Source organism: Cylas formicarius, unplaced genomic scaffold (assembly GCF_029955315.1).
Source record: "Cylas formicarius isolate icCylForm1 unplaced genomic scaffold, icCylForm1.1 PGA_scaffold_2__14_contigs__length_35257938, whole genome shotgun sequence".
In the NCBI taxonomy this organism is placed as follows: domain Eukaryota; kingdom Metazoa; phylum Arthropoda; class Insecta; order Coleoptera; family Brentidae; genus Cylas; species Cylas formicarius.
Genome location: NW_026844319.1, coordinates 18,158,766 through 18,175,026, shown reverse-complemented (window position 1 = coordinate 18,175,026; position 16,261 = coordinate 18,158,766). Strand labels below are relative to the sequence as shown.

General features: G+C 31.8%; 1 protein-coding gene across 4 annotated transcripts in view; it reads left to right on the top strand.

Moving 5' to 3' along the window:
• The window catches only part of LOC132698003 (uncharacterized), a 192,394-nt gene that overhangs the window by 148,624 nt on the left and 27,509 nt on the right, over nucleotides 1-16,261 (top strand). For all 4 annotated transcript variants that reach the window (XM_060663821.1, XM_060663819.1, XM_060663822.1 and 1 more), the window contains 6 exons: nucleotides 1,956-2,154; nucleotides 4,019-4,224; nucleotides 6,727-6,934; nucleotides 8,387-8,587; nucleotides 14,493-14,681; nucleotides 14,739-14,942. In XM_060663821.1, coding sequence (XP_060519804.1) covers nucleotides 1,956-2,154; nucleotides 4,019-4,224; nucleotides 6,727-6,934; nucleotides 8,387-8,587; nucleotides 14,493-14,681; nucleotides 14,739-14,942 — 1,207 coding nt within the window. The remainder of the gene's footprint in view (nucleotides 1-1,955; nucleotides 2,155-4,018; nucleotides 4,225-6,726; nucleotides 6,935-8,386; nucleotides 8,588-14,492; nucleotides 14,682-14,738; nucleotides 14,943-16,261) is intronic.

The window sequence follows — 16,261 nt, the reverse complement described above, 5'->3', positions numbered from 1 at the left end:
CAATGTTTTTTAAGGTTGACGGATAAAAACAAACTGCTAAAAAATAAATTGAGGTGATATAAAAATGAGAAAGTTCAAATTTAACACCACGAGGTTGTAAAAGAGACAAAGTTTCTATGACAATCTCAAATTAGCTTTAAATAAAAATTACAGCAAAGCTATGTCTTGCTAAATTATTTTCAAAATTTGCATGCAAAGGAAACAAAAAATGCTCTGTAATGACATGATACTAATACGTTGGGATTCGTAATTTCAATATTTGATTGAATGATTTCTTTTTCAAAGACATTTGTACTAGATGTTATCGAAATGTTGATGACGTAGTGGACCACCTCGAATTATTTTCAAGACAATTTAAATAAATTTAACATAGTCTAGAAGTGATGAGTATGATGGGTTTCTTGTAAAGGGAAGCTTGTAGGTAAAATATAAATATACCATCTTCTAGAGTGTAAAAAAATAAATAAGAGCTTTCAGTCATTTTTGTTTTTCCAAAATTCAGCCTATTTCTAAATATTAAACAGTTAAATTTTTATGTCTATCCAGTATTTCCAAAACTAACGAAAAACGAAAGTTTGGTATCGTAACTTTAACCGTTCCCGATATACCAATACTACTTTAAATTAGTTTGGGTCCTATATACCGGGATGATCTTATCCCCTCGGGGCTAAACAAAAATTCGGAGGGTATAAGGAAACTACTACTACTACTTTAATATTTACTACTTAGCAAGGATTAAATTCATTAACTAAGGAGATTAAATTCACAATGGCTCTCCAAAACTTAAATAAAAAATGCTTTTTTAAATTTTACATTTGGTGAAAAAATGGATAGATCATTTTTAGTCCATAACTTCCATATTATACAGTGAAAATAAAAATATGAAATTTGCGATTCCCGTGGGTCGAATTTTAATATTGCGTTTTATTTAACAGAAGGTTGTTAAGTTTATTATTAAAATAAATAAGAACTAAAAGTTCAGATTTTCACGAATTTTTATATTATGACATGACAATTGTTTCGACAACACCGTGTCTTTATCAAATCACATCACATTTGATAAAGACACGGTGAATCGATTTTCATCAAGTAAAAGCCACCTCAGCTCAAGTTTATTATTTATTATTATTATGCTTTTCATCTCATTTCACTTATTGATGATGTTTATTCTGCAACGCAAAGTGATCTATAGATAATAGATTATATCTTTTTTATTTATTTTATGGTGATTTTGTTTCGTTGAAGGTTATAAAGTTTCAAAAAGCCTGATTAGACGAAATGTACTAAAGAATAACGGATTCCAAACCAAACTGTATAATGGCAAGTCAAAGTAAAGACGGTTGAAAGGATCGGTGCCAAAGTAAATCCCTGAGGACGATAGTATAAGAATGATTGATTCTTCTATTCCATAAACGTATCGGGTCCGTTTTTGCGATTCACTGATATTTTTCTGATAAAGGTAGATATTAAATCCGGACGGCTGCAATATTTGAAGTCGGAACGTGTTTCTGAGGCGAATTTATAACTTTTCATTTGCTATTCCCATCCCCTAATGGATAAATTTATATTAGTGGTTTGGCTTGAAATTTCGCAGACTCGAGAATTACGGAGTCGTAAAATGTTAAATGCGGTTTTTGCGATTGTTTTTAAAGTATTGAAAGTTCTTTCATCGTAACGTTGAACATTATTTTCCGTGTAAAATGAACTGTGATTAAGAGAGAGAATTTTTTAATCCATTATTGTCATCAGTAATTACTGGTTTGGATGGGAACCTTCTCTATTGTTTAAAACTCTCTGTTTTAGACATCTCCCTCTTTTAAAGGCCTTTGCTATTGTCACATATTCCCTACCAGGGTGTGAAAGAGAGAGATTTAAATGCCTAAAGATGGGTTTAAAATGAGAACGAAGTGTTAAAAGAGTGAGAGGGAAACCACTTTAATGTGTTTTTTATCTAGATACTTTGGCCACCATTTGGCCGACCGACTGCAACCACTCGGTAACACTGTCCAATCAGCAACCGAGGACTGCTATTTCGAGTCCCGGATTTCCGAGACATTACCCCGACAACTATGACTGTGATACGAATATATTAGCTCCGTCTGGTTATAGAATTATTCTAGATTTCGAAGAATTAGTGATAGAAAACGAACCGAGGTAAGTTACCTGGTTCTATAGTAATTAAAGTAAATGTCATTTAAGCATATCAATTCTGCTGGATAACGCATCATAACATTCAAAAATTTCGATTAAGCCCGTTCCCATTCCGCCACACACTAGAATAAATTTCAATAATCGTTGGCTGAAAGGTTTTAGGTATTTATTCAAAAATAAAAGATTAACTAATTTAGAATTCCTTAACGCCTGGAGAAGCAGTATTTGTAATACTTGTATCCTATTCCAATAGTGTGTAAAAAAAAATCAATTAAGTCAAGCTGCCCCCTCCAACTTTGACTACGAAGGTCGAAATTAAAATTAATAACCTTACCCGTAGAAGTATAATATTTCAATTTATACTAAAAAACAATTGGCGTGAAGTTTTCCATACTGGCATACTTTGTGTCGAAAATGAGCCCTAGTCTAGTACAAACGGAAACTTTTCCCTTTTGAGATACGGGGTGTTGAAATTCTGAGAAAAAACTTTCTTTTCATTGCTATTTTATTGATAATGTATACACTGCTTTTAAGCAGCAAAAGACGGCGTTCGCTTCAGATTTGTATGAAATATATTTCAATAAAAAATGGTAAAAATGTAAAAATTTGGATCAAATTTGGTGTCCAGATTTCTTTCCGAACACTTACCGTTCTCGAGTAACCTAAAATTTCAAATTATTTTTGTGAAGTCTTCATTAACAAAAAATATTTTAAAACATTTTGCATCAAAAAATGATTGCTCCCAATCCCGTGCGGTAAAATCCCGGAAATGTCCGAAGTGGCTCGGATACGTGGGAAACGAAACTGAAGTGGTAAAGTGACGCTTCCTGCAGGCTGGATCGGTGTGTAATTAGGCATTTTACAGACGGGAGTAGAAAAACTCTTTATCTCACTCGTTTATTAAGCAAATTACGTCAAATGCCGTTTACCGCACTTGTTGCATAATATACTATTTCCTTAGAATTTCAACACTTTGTTCTCTCGGGACATATGATTATACAGGAAAATTTTTGACATAGAACATACCATAAAAATTTGGTTATAACTTTTTTTTTAACTATATTGATAATTTAATTATAATAATTGTTTGGCAAATAATTTTCAATTGCTTTTTATTAAATGGTTAAATTCACTTTAACGGACCCCTTATAAAGAAAAAACAGAAATATAAATTTTTCTAATTTCGGATCCTTGAAAGTAAATAAAAAAAAACAATTTTTCCATTTACGAAAATTTTCCTTATTTCTAATTTATATTTCTTTAAAAAATCAAAACCTAATAATTTTTTACATTATATATAAACTTTTTTTTCAAGAAAATCTAAGAGAACGTTCAGATCTTCTTCTATCTATGGCCAAAATTCTTCGATTTTATTCGGTAGAGTGTCAACAGAGCAATATCAATTATAACTGACTTCGTAGATAGCACATTGGGAAGGTTCTTATTATGAAAATCATGTAGGTGATTGTCTTAAACACGAGCAACTAAAAATAGTTTGGCGAGATTCGTTGGATCGTATTACGCGGGAATACTCGCGAACAGGCACACCAATATAGGATTGAGAGAATTGTCGGTTTTTCGGTTGTTTTAATTATTGTTAATAATCAATTTGAATCAATTTTTATATTTTTTTTAATTTTAACAACCTTTGCGAAAATAATATATGCCGCTATCTTGCAAACACTACTATTCTGTGATTCATTCATTCAGTCAATTCCAATTCCTTAAAATTAATTATTACAAGAATAATCAAAAAACGAGGGCAATACAAAAATTTTCAGGTGCCGATAAAACTTAAAAAATTGTTGCGTTATCAGAAAAGGTTATTACGTGTTAAGAAAACTATTTACTTTAAATATCATTGCAGTTGCAGTTATGATTATTTAGAAATCTCGGAGAATTCCTCCAATGCGTCGTCCAATCAGCCTAAAATTCGAAGACTATGCGGTGACTGGAGTACGAAATTAAAGTTACTGCGTTACGTCAGTCAGGGGTCTAGAGTTCGACTTCGCTTCAGCTCTGATTACTCTCATCATTATGGTGGATATAAAGCACGGGTCTCTATGGAAAATGGTGAGAATATTATTTTCAGCGACACGTTTATAGATATATGCAAATATAAGAAAATGTACTTAAATATATTGCGTAAACAGAATATTGCGGCCCTAATGACACAAGTACATTTGAAAAATCAGTACAAAGAATTTACAATTTACAATTGCAAATATCTTTTAGCTGATTTTGATAATACTTTTCTTTCTCATTTGTCGGCATATTTGTATACAATTTGTGAATTTATAATAACTCATGAAATTTTTTAAGGATTTAAGAATTTTTTAGATTGCCCTGCATCTTTCTGAACTTTCAGAAGAAATTACTTTTGTATTAACTATTCACTAACTTTTAAAAGGACTTTTATTAAATTGGGCATGCATAGTTCAGCAAATTTCTAAAAATAACCCTATTTGTATTTAAATAAATCTGATTAATTGTGACGCATTATTAATAGGTGCATAGTGAATTAAACTAACTATGGTTTCCCTATGATTTTTAACACGAAACTTAAACACGTAACGAAAAAATTGGCCTATGTGTTACCCTTTGATAACGCATTTTCTCTGACGTCTTCAAGTTAATTTTTTGTCTGTTGTAGAATTTTACAAGTACACACCGTGTGCCAAATAAAACGATCCACTATACGATCGGGAAACCCATCGGAGATACGAAAAAAAAATTTCGTACAAAAGTTTCTTGAAGATTTTAAATATTATGATTTTGTTGATACAGGGTATCCCAAAATTGTCCCCACGTCATCAACTTTGTTAATTTAAATGGAAAACCTTGTATATTTCGACATTTTTGGAATCCTTGTTTAAAATAAAGGTCACCTTCTTAAGAAATTCCTATTCGAATTTTGCTTCGTTTAGGCAGAAATTGAGGTTATGCGCTTTTTTTTCATATTTTGATTACCTCATATAAAATTGTGTTGTGACGCTACTGATCCAGGTATTGGAACGAAAATTTAACCACAAACTAAGGTGATGATGCACTACTCAATTCACTTTGACAGTTTATAAAGGGTGTCCCAAATAGGTGGTGCAGTTTTGGCAAATTCGATTTTCAAATGAAACGCCCTATATTTTTATTCAGATATCAATTCTAGGACCAACAATAAGGTAAGTTTTTAATTTATTACATCTAAATTTTATTTACCCATTGAGATATTCGAGGTTTAAGATAACACCAGTATAAATTCTAGTTGAATTTAAAGGTCACATTAGGTCAGTTGTTGGCAATATTAGGTATTTTTTAAATAGCAAAGACATGATATATCTTTTAAAAATATAATACTCCAGATATACAAATAAAACCTATTGCTAACAATACATACGCGGAAATTTTGAAAAAAATCGCTCTAGCTTGATTGAAAATATCTAATAACAAACATAAATAATTAAAGTTTATAGGCTAATTAAACAAGATAATAAATGTGAATAAATAAATCTATAATTAAAAAAACAGAAACAAATAACTAAAAGAAAACTTAAATATGCTGATACTGTAATGTATTTTCAATATATTGTCCATCCTCTGCAATACACATTGTATAGCGCGTCACAATGCTGGAGACCGCATCACTATTATTGCAAGAATCTCTTCTCTATCTTGTCTAATTCTTTAACTGAAATTTTTTAAACCTCGAATATCTCAAAAAGTAAATAAAATTTAAATATAAGATAAATTACAAACTTACCTTATTTTCTGTCTTAGAATTGATATCTGATTGAAAATATAGTGTGTTCCATTTAAAACCACCTATTTGGGACACCCTTTATAAGCTGAGTCGCATCTGTCAAACTAGTGCATCATCTCCTTAGTCTGTGGTTAAATTTTCGTTGCAATACCTGGTTTAGTAGCGTCACAACACAATTTTATATGGGGCAATCAAAATATGAAAAAAAAAACACATAACCTCAATTCCTACCTCAACTACGCAAAATTTGAATAAGAATTACTTAAGAAAGTGACGTTTATTTTAACCAAGGATTCCAAAAATGTCGAAATATATATGGTGTTCCGTTTAAAATAACAAAGTTGATGTCAGAGGGGGACACTTGTGGGGCACCCTGTATCAACAAAATTATAATATATTAAATCTTCAGGAGAGTCCAAGAAACTTTTACACGAATTTTTTTTTCTCCTATGGGTTTCCAAATCTTATAGTGGATCGTTTTGTTTGGCACACGGTGTACGTGCATTTTAAAAAGTTAACTTGCCACCTGATATATTTAAATAAGAGGGTCAAATGAAAAGTCGGATTGACCCAATTTTTTGTAACCACCTGTATAAATAAAGGTGTCCAATGGCTGTAAAACGATCATATCGCATGCTGCCATGAATACCATTAAGTTAATTCCCAGACAATATTCCATTGTACGGTGTAGAAGGATCCCGCCAATATCGATACCCGACCTATAGTCCTATAGACCTATAGTTGCCTGGATTCAAGCTATTCATAAACCTACCCACCGGTTTGATAACAAAACACATAAACAAATTTGTGCTTCGTTTCAGCGATGCAATGCGGCGATGATCGCTTTCACTTGTTCAAGACCGCTTGTTACTTGGTAGTCAGTTATCCAGAGGTCACGTGGACGACGGCCCAGCAAATATGCCGCGGATTGAAAGCGAATTTAACATCGGTGCTGACATCCGAAGAAGGAAGATTTATTACGAGTAATATAAGAAGGAGTCCTGAATACAGAACGAGTGCCGTCTACTGGTTAGTATTTTGCTGGAAAGCGATACGTGTGCGATTAGGTTTTTGAGAGTTCGCGATTTATTCGGTGGAAGTGAATTGAGAGGCGACGGTGCCTCGAGTGGCGACGATTTATAGGGGAAATGAAATGTCGACCGTTAAATCGAGAATATAAAATATACAGTCAATATGCATATAGTTTGTTGCACGAGAGTCTATCAATTAGCTTACCTTTGATTTACTGATCTTTTTCCGATGAAAATAACAAAAATAATTTCTCATCCCCTTTTCTTATAGAACCGCTAAACTTTATAAGCTCGCAGTTACTGTCAAGAGTACCACAGTCATTTCTTCGATCAATAAGAAATTAATCCACTTTTACTTTTCCCTTCTTCTTCTTCTTTCTCTACTTATTCATTAATTGATGTTTGCGACCACATTTTCCGTAGCTTGTCTATCTCTAGCCATGCGGATCAATTTCTAAATGTCACGTATGCTAGTCCACTGCCTCGAGTCCAGCCCTCTACTACCTACCTTATTTCTCTGTCTTAATAAAGTTACGTTCCTAGGTATCTAAATTTTTCCATTATATGTTAAGTTGGGGTTTTTAAATGTATTGATCACTAACTTTGCCCTAAGATGTCTTAATTAGCCGGTTTAGGATTATTTTACACCTCAATAAGTGCAATATAAAGGCTGCAGGCATTGAAAATATTTATCATTACCTCGCAAGTTTCTCACGGTACTTAACACCCTTATTTGAAATAGAACACTCGGTATACGCCGCTTATGTTCGGATTGCCGAAAAAAATCATCAGATCCTTCAATAGCTGCTCACATAAATTGATTATTTTTTATTGATTTTTTATTTTTATTTATTTTTTATTGATTATTGATTATTGATTTTTTTTAACTTTTTCATTCATATTGTGATTTGATTTCCCTATAACGGTTTTCTTGTTACTTCATATTTTCTATCAAAAGCCCATCAAACCTCAAAGTTTTTGTAGTTAGCTTTTATTGATGTTACTGGCCATCCGGATCACATAATTTGTAGTTGAACATTGTTAAAATGTTATTAAAAATTGAAAATGTGCGGTTACAGAGCTGAAAAAGGAAGGACATCAAATAAGGTGATATGGACTTTCTGGTTTGATTGACTTTTTGTATGACATTAAGCGTCGACAATTAACAATGTGATCTATATCAATCGAGGAAACGTAAATATATCTACAAATGCAAAATCAAGAAATATCAATCTACTTGACACAGGGTTCCTCGTCCACGACTTGGAATAGCGTGGAACAAGCAATAACTCTTAACGTTAGTACGATGCCATTTGAAGCGTCACTCCGATTAATTGATCGAATCGCTTGCAACTACATAGTAAACCCAGTTCCATTAGCCTAATTTCGGAAACTCTCAGTCGCCTAGCCTCTAGTCTACGTTTACAGTCATCTGTTTGTCCTGGCCTAGGTTAGGAGGAAAAGCAGAGCCCACATCAGACTTTAAATGGATCGACGGGAATCCAATGGATTACTCCGGATGGCTTCCCGGACAAAGACCGACCGAGAATGACTTGACTGAAAATTCCGCAGAACCCCAATGTTTGGCCGTAAAATGGACCCCATCGTTGACGCCGATGATGACCAGCGGACTCTATTGGAAGTCACACAAGTAAGCCGCTAAAATGTTTACTTTTAGGTCGATTGCGTTTATCTTTATTTTTGTGCAGACAGTTTTTGCGATGCAATTAACACGCGAACTGCCATCTTGAAAACATTATTTTTTAATTTTACTATTAATGCGTAGTAATGTCTAGTTTTTTAAGGAAAAAAATGGTACAAACGTAATTATCAATTTTTCTTTAGTGTATTGTATTGTTACAAAGATTTACATGAAATTTTACAGAGATATATACAGGGTTGCATAGTGTGATTAAATTCAATACACTTAATTAGTACAATTAATTATATATGAAAGTTTATAAACATTTACGTTTGCCTGTCAAAATTGACATTGTTTTATAAAGAATATTTAACAATCTTGGTTATTTTTGAAAATATCGAAAAAATTTATTACAAGTTGTTTCTTTTTCTGTTTTCTACAAATTTGACGATTTTCTAAATATTAATATTATTAAATATATTTTAATATTTTGAAAGAAATAAAAATCAAACTTATCAAATAGACTAGACTACTCTGTTTTACTATATTTTTTTTTCCTTTAAATGTATTCACCCAGTCATATGTTTTCTTTAGTCGAACACCCTATATATTTTTACGTTTTGTGAGGGCTTCAGGAAATATTTTGTATTTGAATTTGAAGGCAAAAATAAAAAATAATTCAACATACCATACTCTACTCTACTATTTCTCTCCCAATCATCATTTCATACAGGGAGTTTTCCAAAATCTTGCCAAATTGAAGAATTGTAAGATAATCTTTCACCGATTTTCTAAATGGGACACCCTGTATCTGACTGCAGTATCATTTTAAGTTATTGCGCCTCTACCGCTTTTGTTGAAGTTTCCCTATACCTATACCTATTCCAGTTTTTCGTAATCTTTGTTTTTCTTTCATCATTTACAAAAATACGTTAATTTTTCGCTATCTAGTCTAAATGTTGCTATCACCCTGTATATACTGGACCCGGACCTTAGACCTTAGATACAAGTTTATTTGTATATTTAAAATCACCTATATCATAAATAATACAACTGATTGTACGTAATCATAAGCATTTTACTCCCTAATATGCCTAAAGACGTTTCTATTTTAATTTGTAGCGTGTTTGTTGTATTGAAAAAAGCAGTGGCGTATATTTTACTTTCAATGTGTCAAAAACTTAACATAACTGCTATATCTACGCCAATTTGAGGATTGTTGGGAAAGTTATAATTACTTTTGCTCTGCTTATTTAAAAATATACATAAAGATCGATAATTATTTTAATGAAACTTTAAAACGTATTTCGAAATGTGAACGTTTCTTGTTTATGGCATTAATTTATTGCCAACAATTTGGAGTGCCATTCGGTTTAACCCAATTTGAAACTCTAGACGAAAAAATACTCGTGAGCCCTTGTCCCATTTTGGAGTGCATAAGCACAAAGCGCTGCAATTAATTTCGTCTCTTTGCCGGGCTGTGCTGAACCGATGCTTCGAATAAACAAAATTGTCGCGAATTATCTAAACTGTTTTCATTGTTTGAGCGTTTCCAGACGACACTGGATTGCTGGTTATTCGGGTCATCATAGCATAGCAATAAATTTTGAACACTTTCTTAATTTCCTGTTTAAAGCACGGAAAAAACTTAAAAATATAAAGTTAAATGGGTTATCAACAAAATATTACAATACAAATTACATTTATTAAAGTTAAAAGCAAAATATTTTGGATTTCACTTTCTTTATTTCCATGATGTTTATAAAATACATTAAAATATAGATTGCTGGTATTATGTTCACAACTTTAAAAAAAAATACTATTAGAACAATTTATTTTTAAAAATTAAATTCGACGTGTTTTTTGCTTGATGCTTGAAGCTGAACATTAATTTTTAAATACATTACAAAAAAAAATCTTAAGCGTATTATTGTTCTTTAGCCAAGTATCACTATTTTGACTCAATGTCTTTTATAGAGAAACCGTTACAATTCTTATTTGCTTCTTGAATATTAAGGGTCTTTTTTGAATTATGGTTTAGAATTACAACCAAACGAAAACCGTAAGTTCAACGATTGTAGCCCTAGAAGCGGGGTACCAAATAAACATTTTCTATTACTTGCAAATAATCGAAAAGATGCCTAAAATCAAATTTATAGCTTCTGATCTCCAGTGTCGTCTCCTCCCACAAACAATTTTCCTATTCGGTAAAAAGTTTTCAAGAAAATATTTTTCGAATGTTTTCAGTATGATACTCTAATATTTTTTAATATATCGCGTCATAACGTCGAACACCCTGTATGATATGGGAAAACATTAAATGTAAAAGTTTTACATCTCGATACAGCCCGGACCGCCGGTTAAAGGAAACCGTCAATTGACTCAGTGTTTCAATTGCGGTCAATTTACATTAAAAGGGAAACTGAATTTTAGGTGTTTTGCGAATAACCTCTCTGAATAATTTCCAAAACATTTTTGGTGTATGAATTTTTTCGATCGTATTAACGGCTTGCCAGAAATTTATTGTTGGACTTTCGAACGGCCGTCCCGTAAGCCCAGTCGTTACCAATACCATAGACGCAATCGAATTTTTAAAAAGTAATGAAATTTCAATAAACCAAATTATTTTGCAGATTTCGATTTATGAGAAGTCAGATTTCAAATTATACATAATTTTCTTTAAGCTGATAATCAGCGTTATTTTGCCAAATGAAGTTTGCACAGAAATATAGGACAACTAAATTAGAATAAAAAATATTCACATTTTCACAGTTATTTATTACTTTATGACAGTTGTTTCGACAACACACATCAATGTAATTTTAACAACGGATCCGCATTTAAATCCCATTGGTCATTAAGTAGTATCTCATTTTATTAATCTCCATAGCTTCCAACAAATTTAGTTTCTTGCTTTTTGTTTCATTATGTAAATTATCAAAACTATCATCAAACTTGTGTATTTCTGGATTTAAATGAATGGCATAGTTAGAATTCGAACTTTTACTTTTATACGCTCTTTTATTTGCGTTTCTTAAATGTTCTACATGTTTGTCCGATATAAATTTTAGGACATGATCCACATTTCAACTTGTAGATTTTTGAGTTTTTCTTAATTTAGTTTTATTATTTTTTAAAATTTTTCCAATGGTGTTTTCGGTTTAAACAGCAATCTTAAGACCAAATTTAGCTAGATGTTTCGAAATTTTCTGGTAGGTTCTCCTATGTATTTTAAAGTTTTATAAATTTTGGGTTCGGTATTTAATTTAATTTAATTGTAAATACCGAACCCAAAATTTATAAAACAATAAAATACATAGGAGAACCTAGCCAGATTGCTTTTAAAACTGAAAAGACCATTGAAAAATTTTAATCGGACAGCCAGGTAGAATATTTAAGAAACGCATTCACGAACATAAAAGAGAGAATAAAAATAAAATTTCGGGTTCTAACTGTGCCATTCATTTAAATTCAGAAATACACACAATGACTTTCATATTTCAGACAATAAAAGAAAAAGTAAAAGACTAAATTTGTTGGAAGCTATGGAGATTAAAATGAGATATTGGAATCTACTACTTAATCCCAATTGGATTTAAACGCGTCTCCGTTGTTATATTTAAATTTTTAACCCTACACCCATAATTAAGGATCTATTACTACCTGATAATATATATATATATATATATATATATATATATATATATATATATATATATATATATATATATATATATATATATATATATATATATATATATATATATATATATATATATATATATATATATATATATATATATATATATATATATATATGATGACACTATATTCCGGGATATCATTCGTTCGCTTGTTGAACTCCGACTGGAATCCTGCAGACGTTTCGCCAAAATCTCACTTGGCATCTTCAATGCTCACGCTCCGAAAACACTTCGAACTCGAGCGCGAGCATTGAAGATGCCAAGTTTTTGGCGAAACGTCTGCAGGATTCCGGTCGGAGTTCAACAACCGAACGGGTGATATCCCGGAATATAGTGTCATCACATTTTTCCATATATATATATATATATATATATATATATATATATATATATATATATATATATATATATATATATATATATATATATATATATATATATATATATATATATATATATATATATATATATATATATATATATATATATATATATATATATATATATATATATATATATATATATATATATATATATATATATATATATATATATATATATATATATATATATATATATATATATATATATATATATATATGATGACACTATATTCCGGGATATCATCCGTTCGCTCGTTGAACTCCGACTGGAATCCTGCATCCGACTGGAATCCTGCAAATCTTGCATCCGACTGGAATCCTGCAGACGTTTCGCCAAAATCTCACTTGGCATCTTCAATGCTCGCGCTCCGAAAACACTTCGAACACTGGGGCCCAGTGTTCGAAGTGTTTTCGGAGCGCGAGCATTGAAGATGCCAAGTGAGATTTTGGCGAAACGTCTGCAGGATTCCAGTCGGATGCAAGATTTGCAGGATTCCAGTCGGATGCAGGATTCCAGTCGGAGTTCAACGAGCGAACGGATGATATCCCGGAATATAGTGTCATCACATTTTTCCATCCGTGAATCAATACGTGAGAATATATATATATATATATATATATATATATATATATATATATATATATATATATATATATATATATATATATATATATATATATATATATATATATATATATATATATATATATATATATATATATATATATATATATATTCTCACGTATTGATTCACGGATGGAAAAATGTGATGACACTATACTCCGGGATATCATCCGTTCGCTCGTTGAACTCCGACTGGAATCCTGCATCCGACTGGAATCCTGCAGACGTTTCGCCAAAATCTCACTTGGCATCTTCAATGCTCGCGCTCCGAAAACACTTCGAACACTGGCCCCACACCAGTGTTCGAAGTGTTTTCGGAGCGCGAGCATTGAAGATGCCAAGTGAGATTTTGGCGAAACGTCTGCAGGATTCCAGTCGGATGCAGGATTTGCAGGATTCCAGTCGGATGCAGGATTCCAGTCGGAGTTCAACGAGCGAACGGATGATATCCCGGAGTATAGTGTCATCATGTATATATATATATATATATATATATATATATATATATATATATATATATATATATATATATATATATATATATATATATATATATATCTATTTTAATTGTGTTAAATGGATTTTCATCAAGTAAAATTCACCTCAGTTCACAGGATATATAGGATTTCAATTGCATACTTTATTAGGCAAATTTGTTATTTCTTTGAATGTAGTAGACAATGTTTCAGTTTTATAACTTAAAGAACTTTGAACTATCATTGTTTTTATTTTACAAAGGTACACAAGGTTTCGGAGAGATATCGCTAGGACTAGACGACCAAATCAACCATGAATTGCTAAAAATGTTGTTAACATTTGCCATGAAAACGGCTTCTTTAAATTTGCGCCTTGTCCAATGAGGCTCCTTTTGGACAATGTAAACCATTGGACCCTGACCATATTTTGTTGCTTCCTCCAAACATGCTGTGCTATCTCAGATCTAAATAGTTCACCTTTCGTCGTATTTTTTTTGCGTTCTTGGAGTCGTACATCTAATATACGACTCACACCATCCACAGAGAAAATGCACTCGATCTCTTGATTCGATGTTTCATTTCTGCTTTTGGTCAAAGTACTTTTTAAAGTCGCTCTGACTTGACAACTGCTTTGATGCTATATTTGTTTGCTATTCGTATGATTCATGAAAATAAAGATGATACAAGTTCGAAGTTCTTTTAGTTTCAACATGTTGATTTCTGTAGGTGCACTCAGGTTGGCGGTTACATCTGCAAAAGGAAGCACATGCTGTCTGACGTCGAAGTCAACTTCAATAAGACTGTCAATAGCTCAGAGGGAACGCTCACGACCCCAAATCATCCAGAGAACTATTTTAATAATTTGGATTTTTTAGTTAGAATCGTCGGACCGGAACGAACGAGACTCGTTATAAGGTTGGTATTAGGGCCATGGTCCTAATTTACACCAAACGTTGGTTTCCTTAATCGCAGGTTTGATAAAATAGACATCGAATCGCAACTTGAGTGCCTATACGACTACGTCGAATTAAAGTCTTCCTCGAAGTTTAAAGAGCCGAACGATGCCGTAAAATATTGCGGCAGCCATGAAAGGCAAATGAGACGGTTCGATTTTGTCTCGGCGACGAACGAAGCTGAAGTTAGATTCCATTCGGATTATTCCGTAACGGGAAACGGGTAAGTTTTTGTGGAAAATGTGCATTTTCTTTATATGTAAATTTGAGGGCAGTGAATACGTGATCAAAGAGTAATTCTGGATCTTTGTCGCGGGAATTTGAAATCTGTGCCTTGGGAATGTCTTTCTAATGTCTTGCACATCCTTAAATTGTGTTGCGTTGCAGTGGGAATGTAACTTTTGATACTTGTAATTCCTAAGAATTCGTCTGGAATTTTTTGAATTTCCTCTGCAATTTGTTAGATTATACGAATTCTAATTATTGCACAGGCTGGGTCAAAAGTGATTGACGAAAAATAATGTAGGTTAGTGTTAAGGGTTTAAATATAATACTCTATTTTTATAAGGTATAGCCTGTATATTTTTGATCATATATATATATATATATATATATATATATATATATATATATATATATATATATATATATATATATATACAAATATACAAATACAAATATAACTTAAAATTACCTCCAAAAAATATAGCATACTTGATATTGTGCTCGAGTTTTTTAGAAAAAAATATGGATATGATTTTTTAAGTTCATCATCTTGCAAATCTACTTGGTGTCTTTAATTTTCGTGTTAACGTTGTAAAACTATTTTTAATGGCTCCCAAAAACACTATTTCTAACTAACATGACCTTATAGGATATAGGTATATCCTATATCATAAATCCATTTAAAGGTTAATAACTAATTAACTATTAGTTCTAAATATATTTCCCCCTAATAACTTTATTTTTTTGAAAGGAATGCGGTATGTATTTTTCTGGGATTGGGAATTATGTAAACTTTTTAAAAATATAAAATTATACAGGGTTATTCACGGTGAGTGTCCTATCAGACGAAATAACCACTATTATTACTTACGTAATATGAGCTACCTATGCGGTGTTGCCAGATATCAAGTTTCGTTTTTTAAATGGAATATCCTGTTAATTGTTACATTTTTGAATTCTGCGAAACATTCTGGAAGTTTTTTGGGTAACATGTACCCTACCTATCTTGAACATTTTCGGAGATGAAAAATACTTTTTAAGAAATTTGGCAACAAACAACCTCATATAAAATAATATTTTTTTTCGCGACCTGTCCAGCTAGACACCTGACTTTTTTAACTTTTCCCTATTAAGTTGCTTTATCATAATATAGTATCAGACTTAACTTAACTCATAAGATAAGCCCCAATTGTCTAAATATAAAAGTCCATGTTAAGTGGAAATTTTAAATGAACACCCACTGAGCCTTTAATTTGACATCTAAACCTACCAAACTATGGTATATCTATTTTTCACTTGTTCTCGAGTTAAACGCAA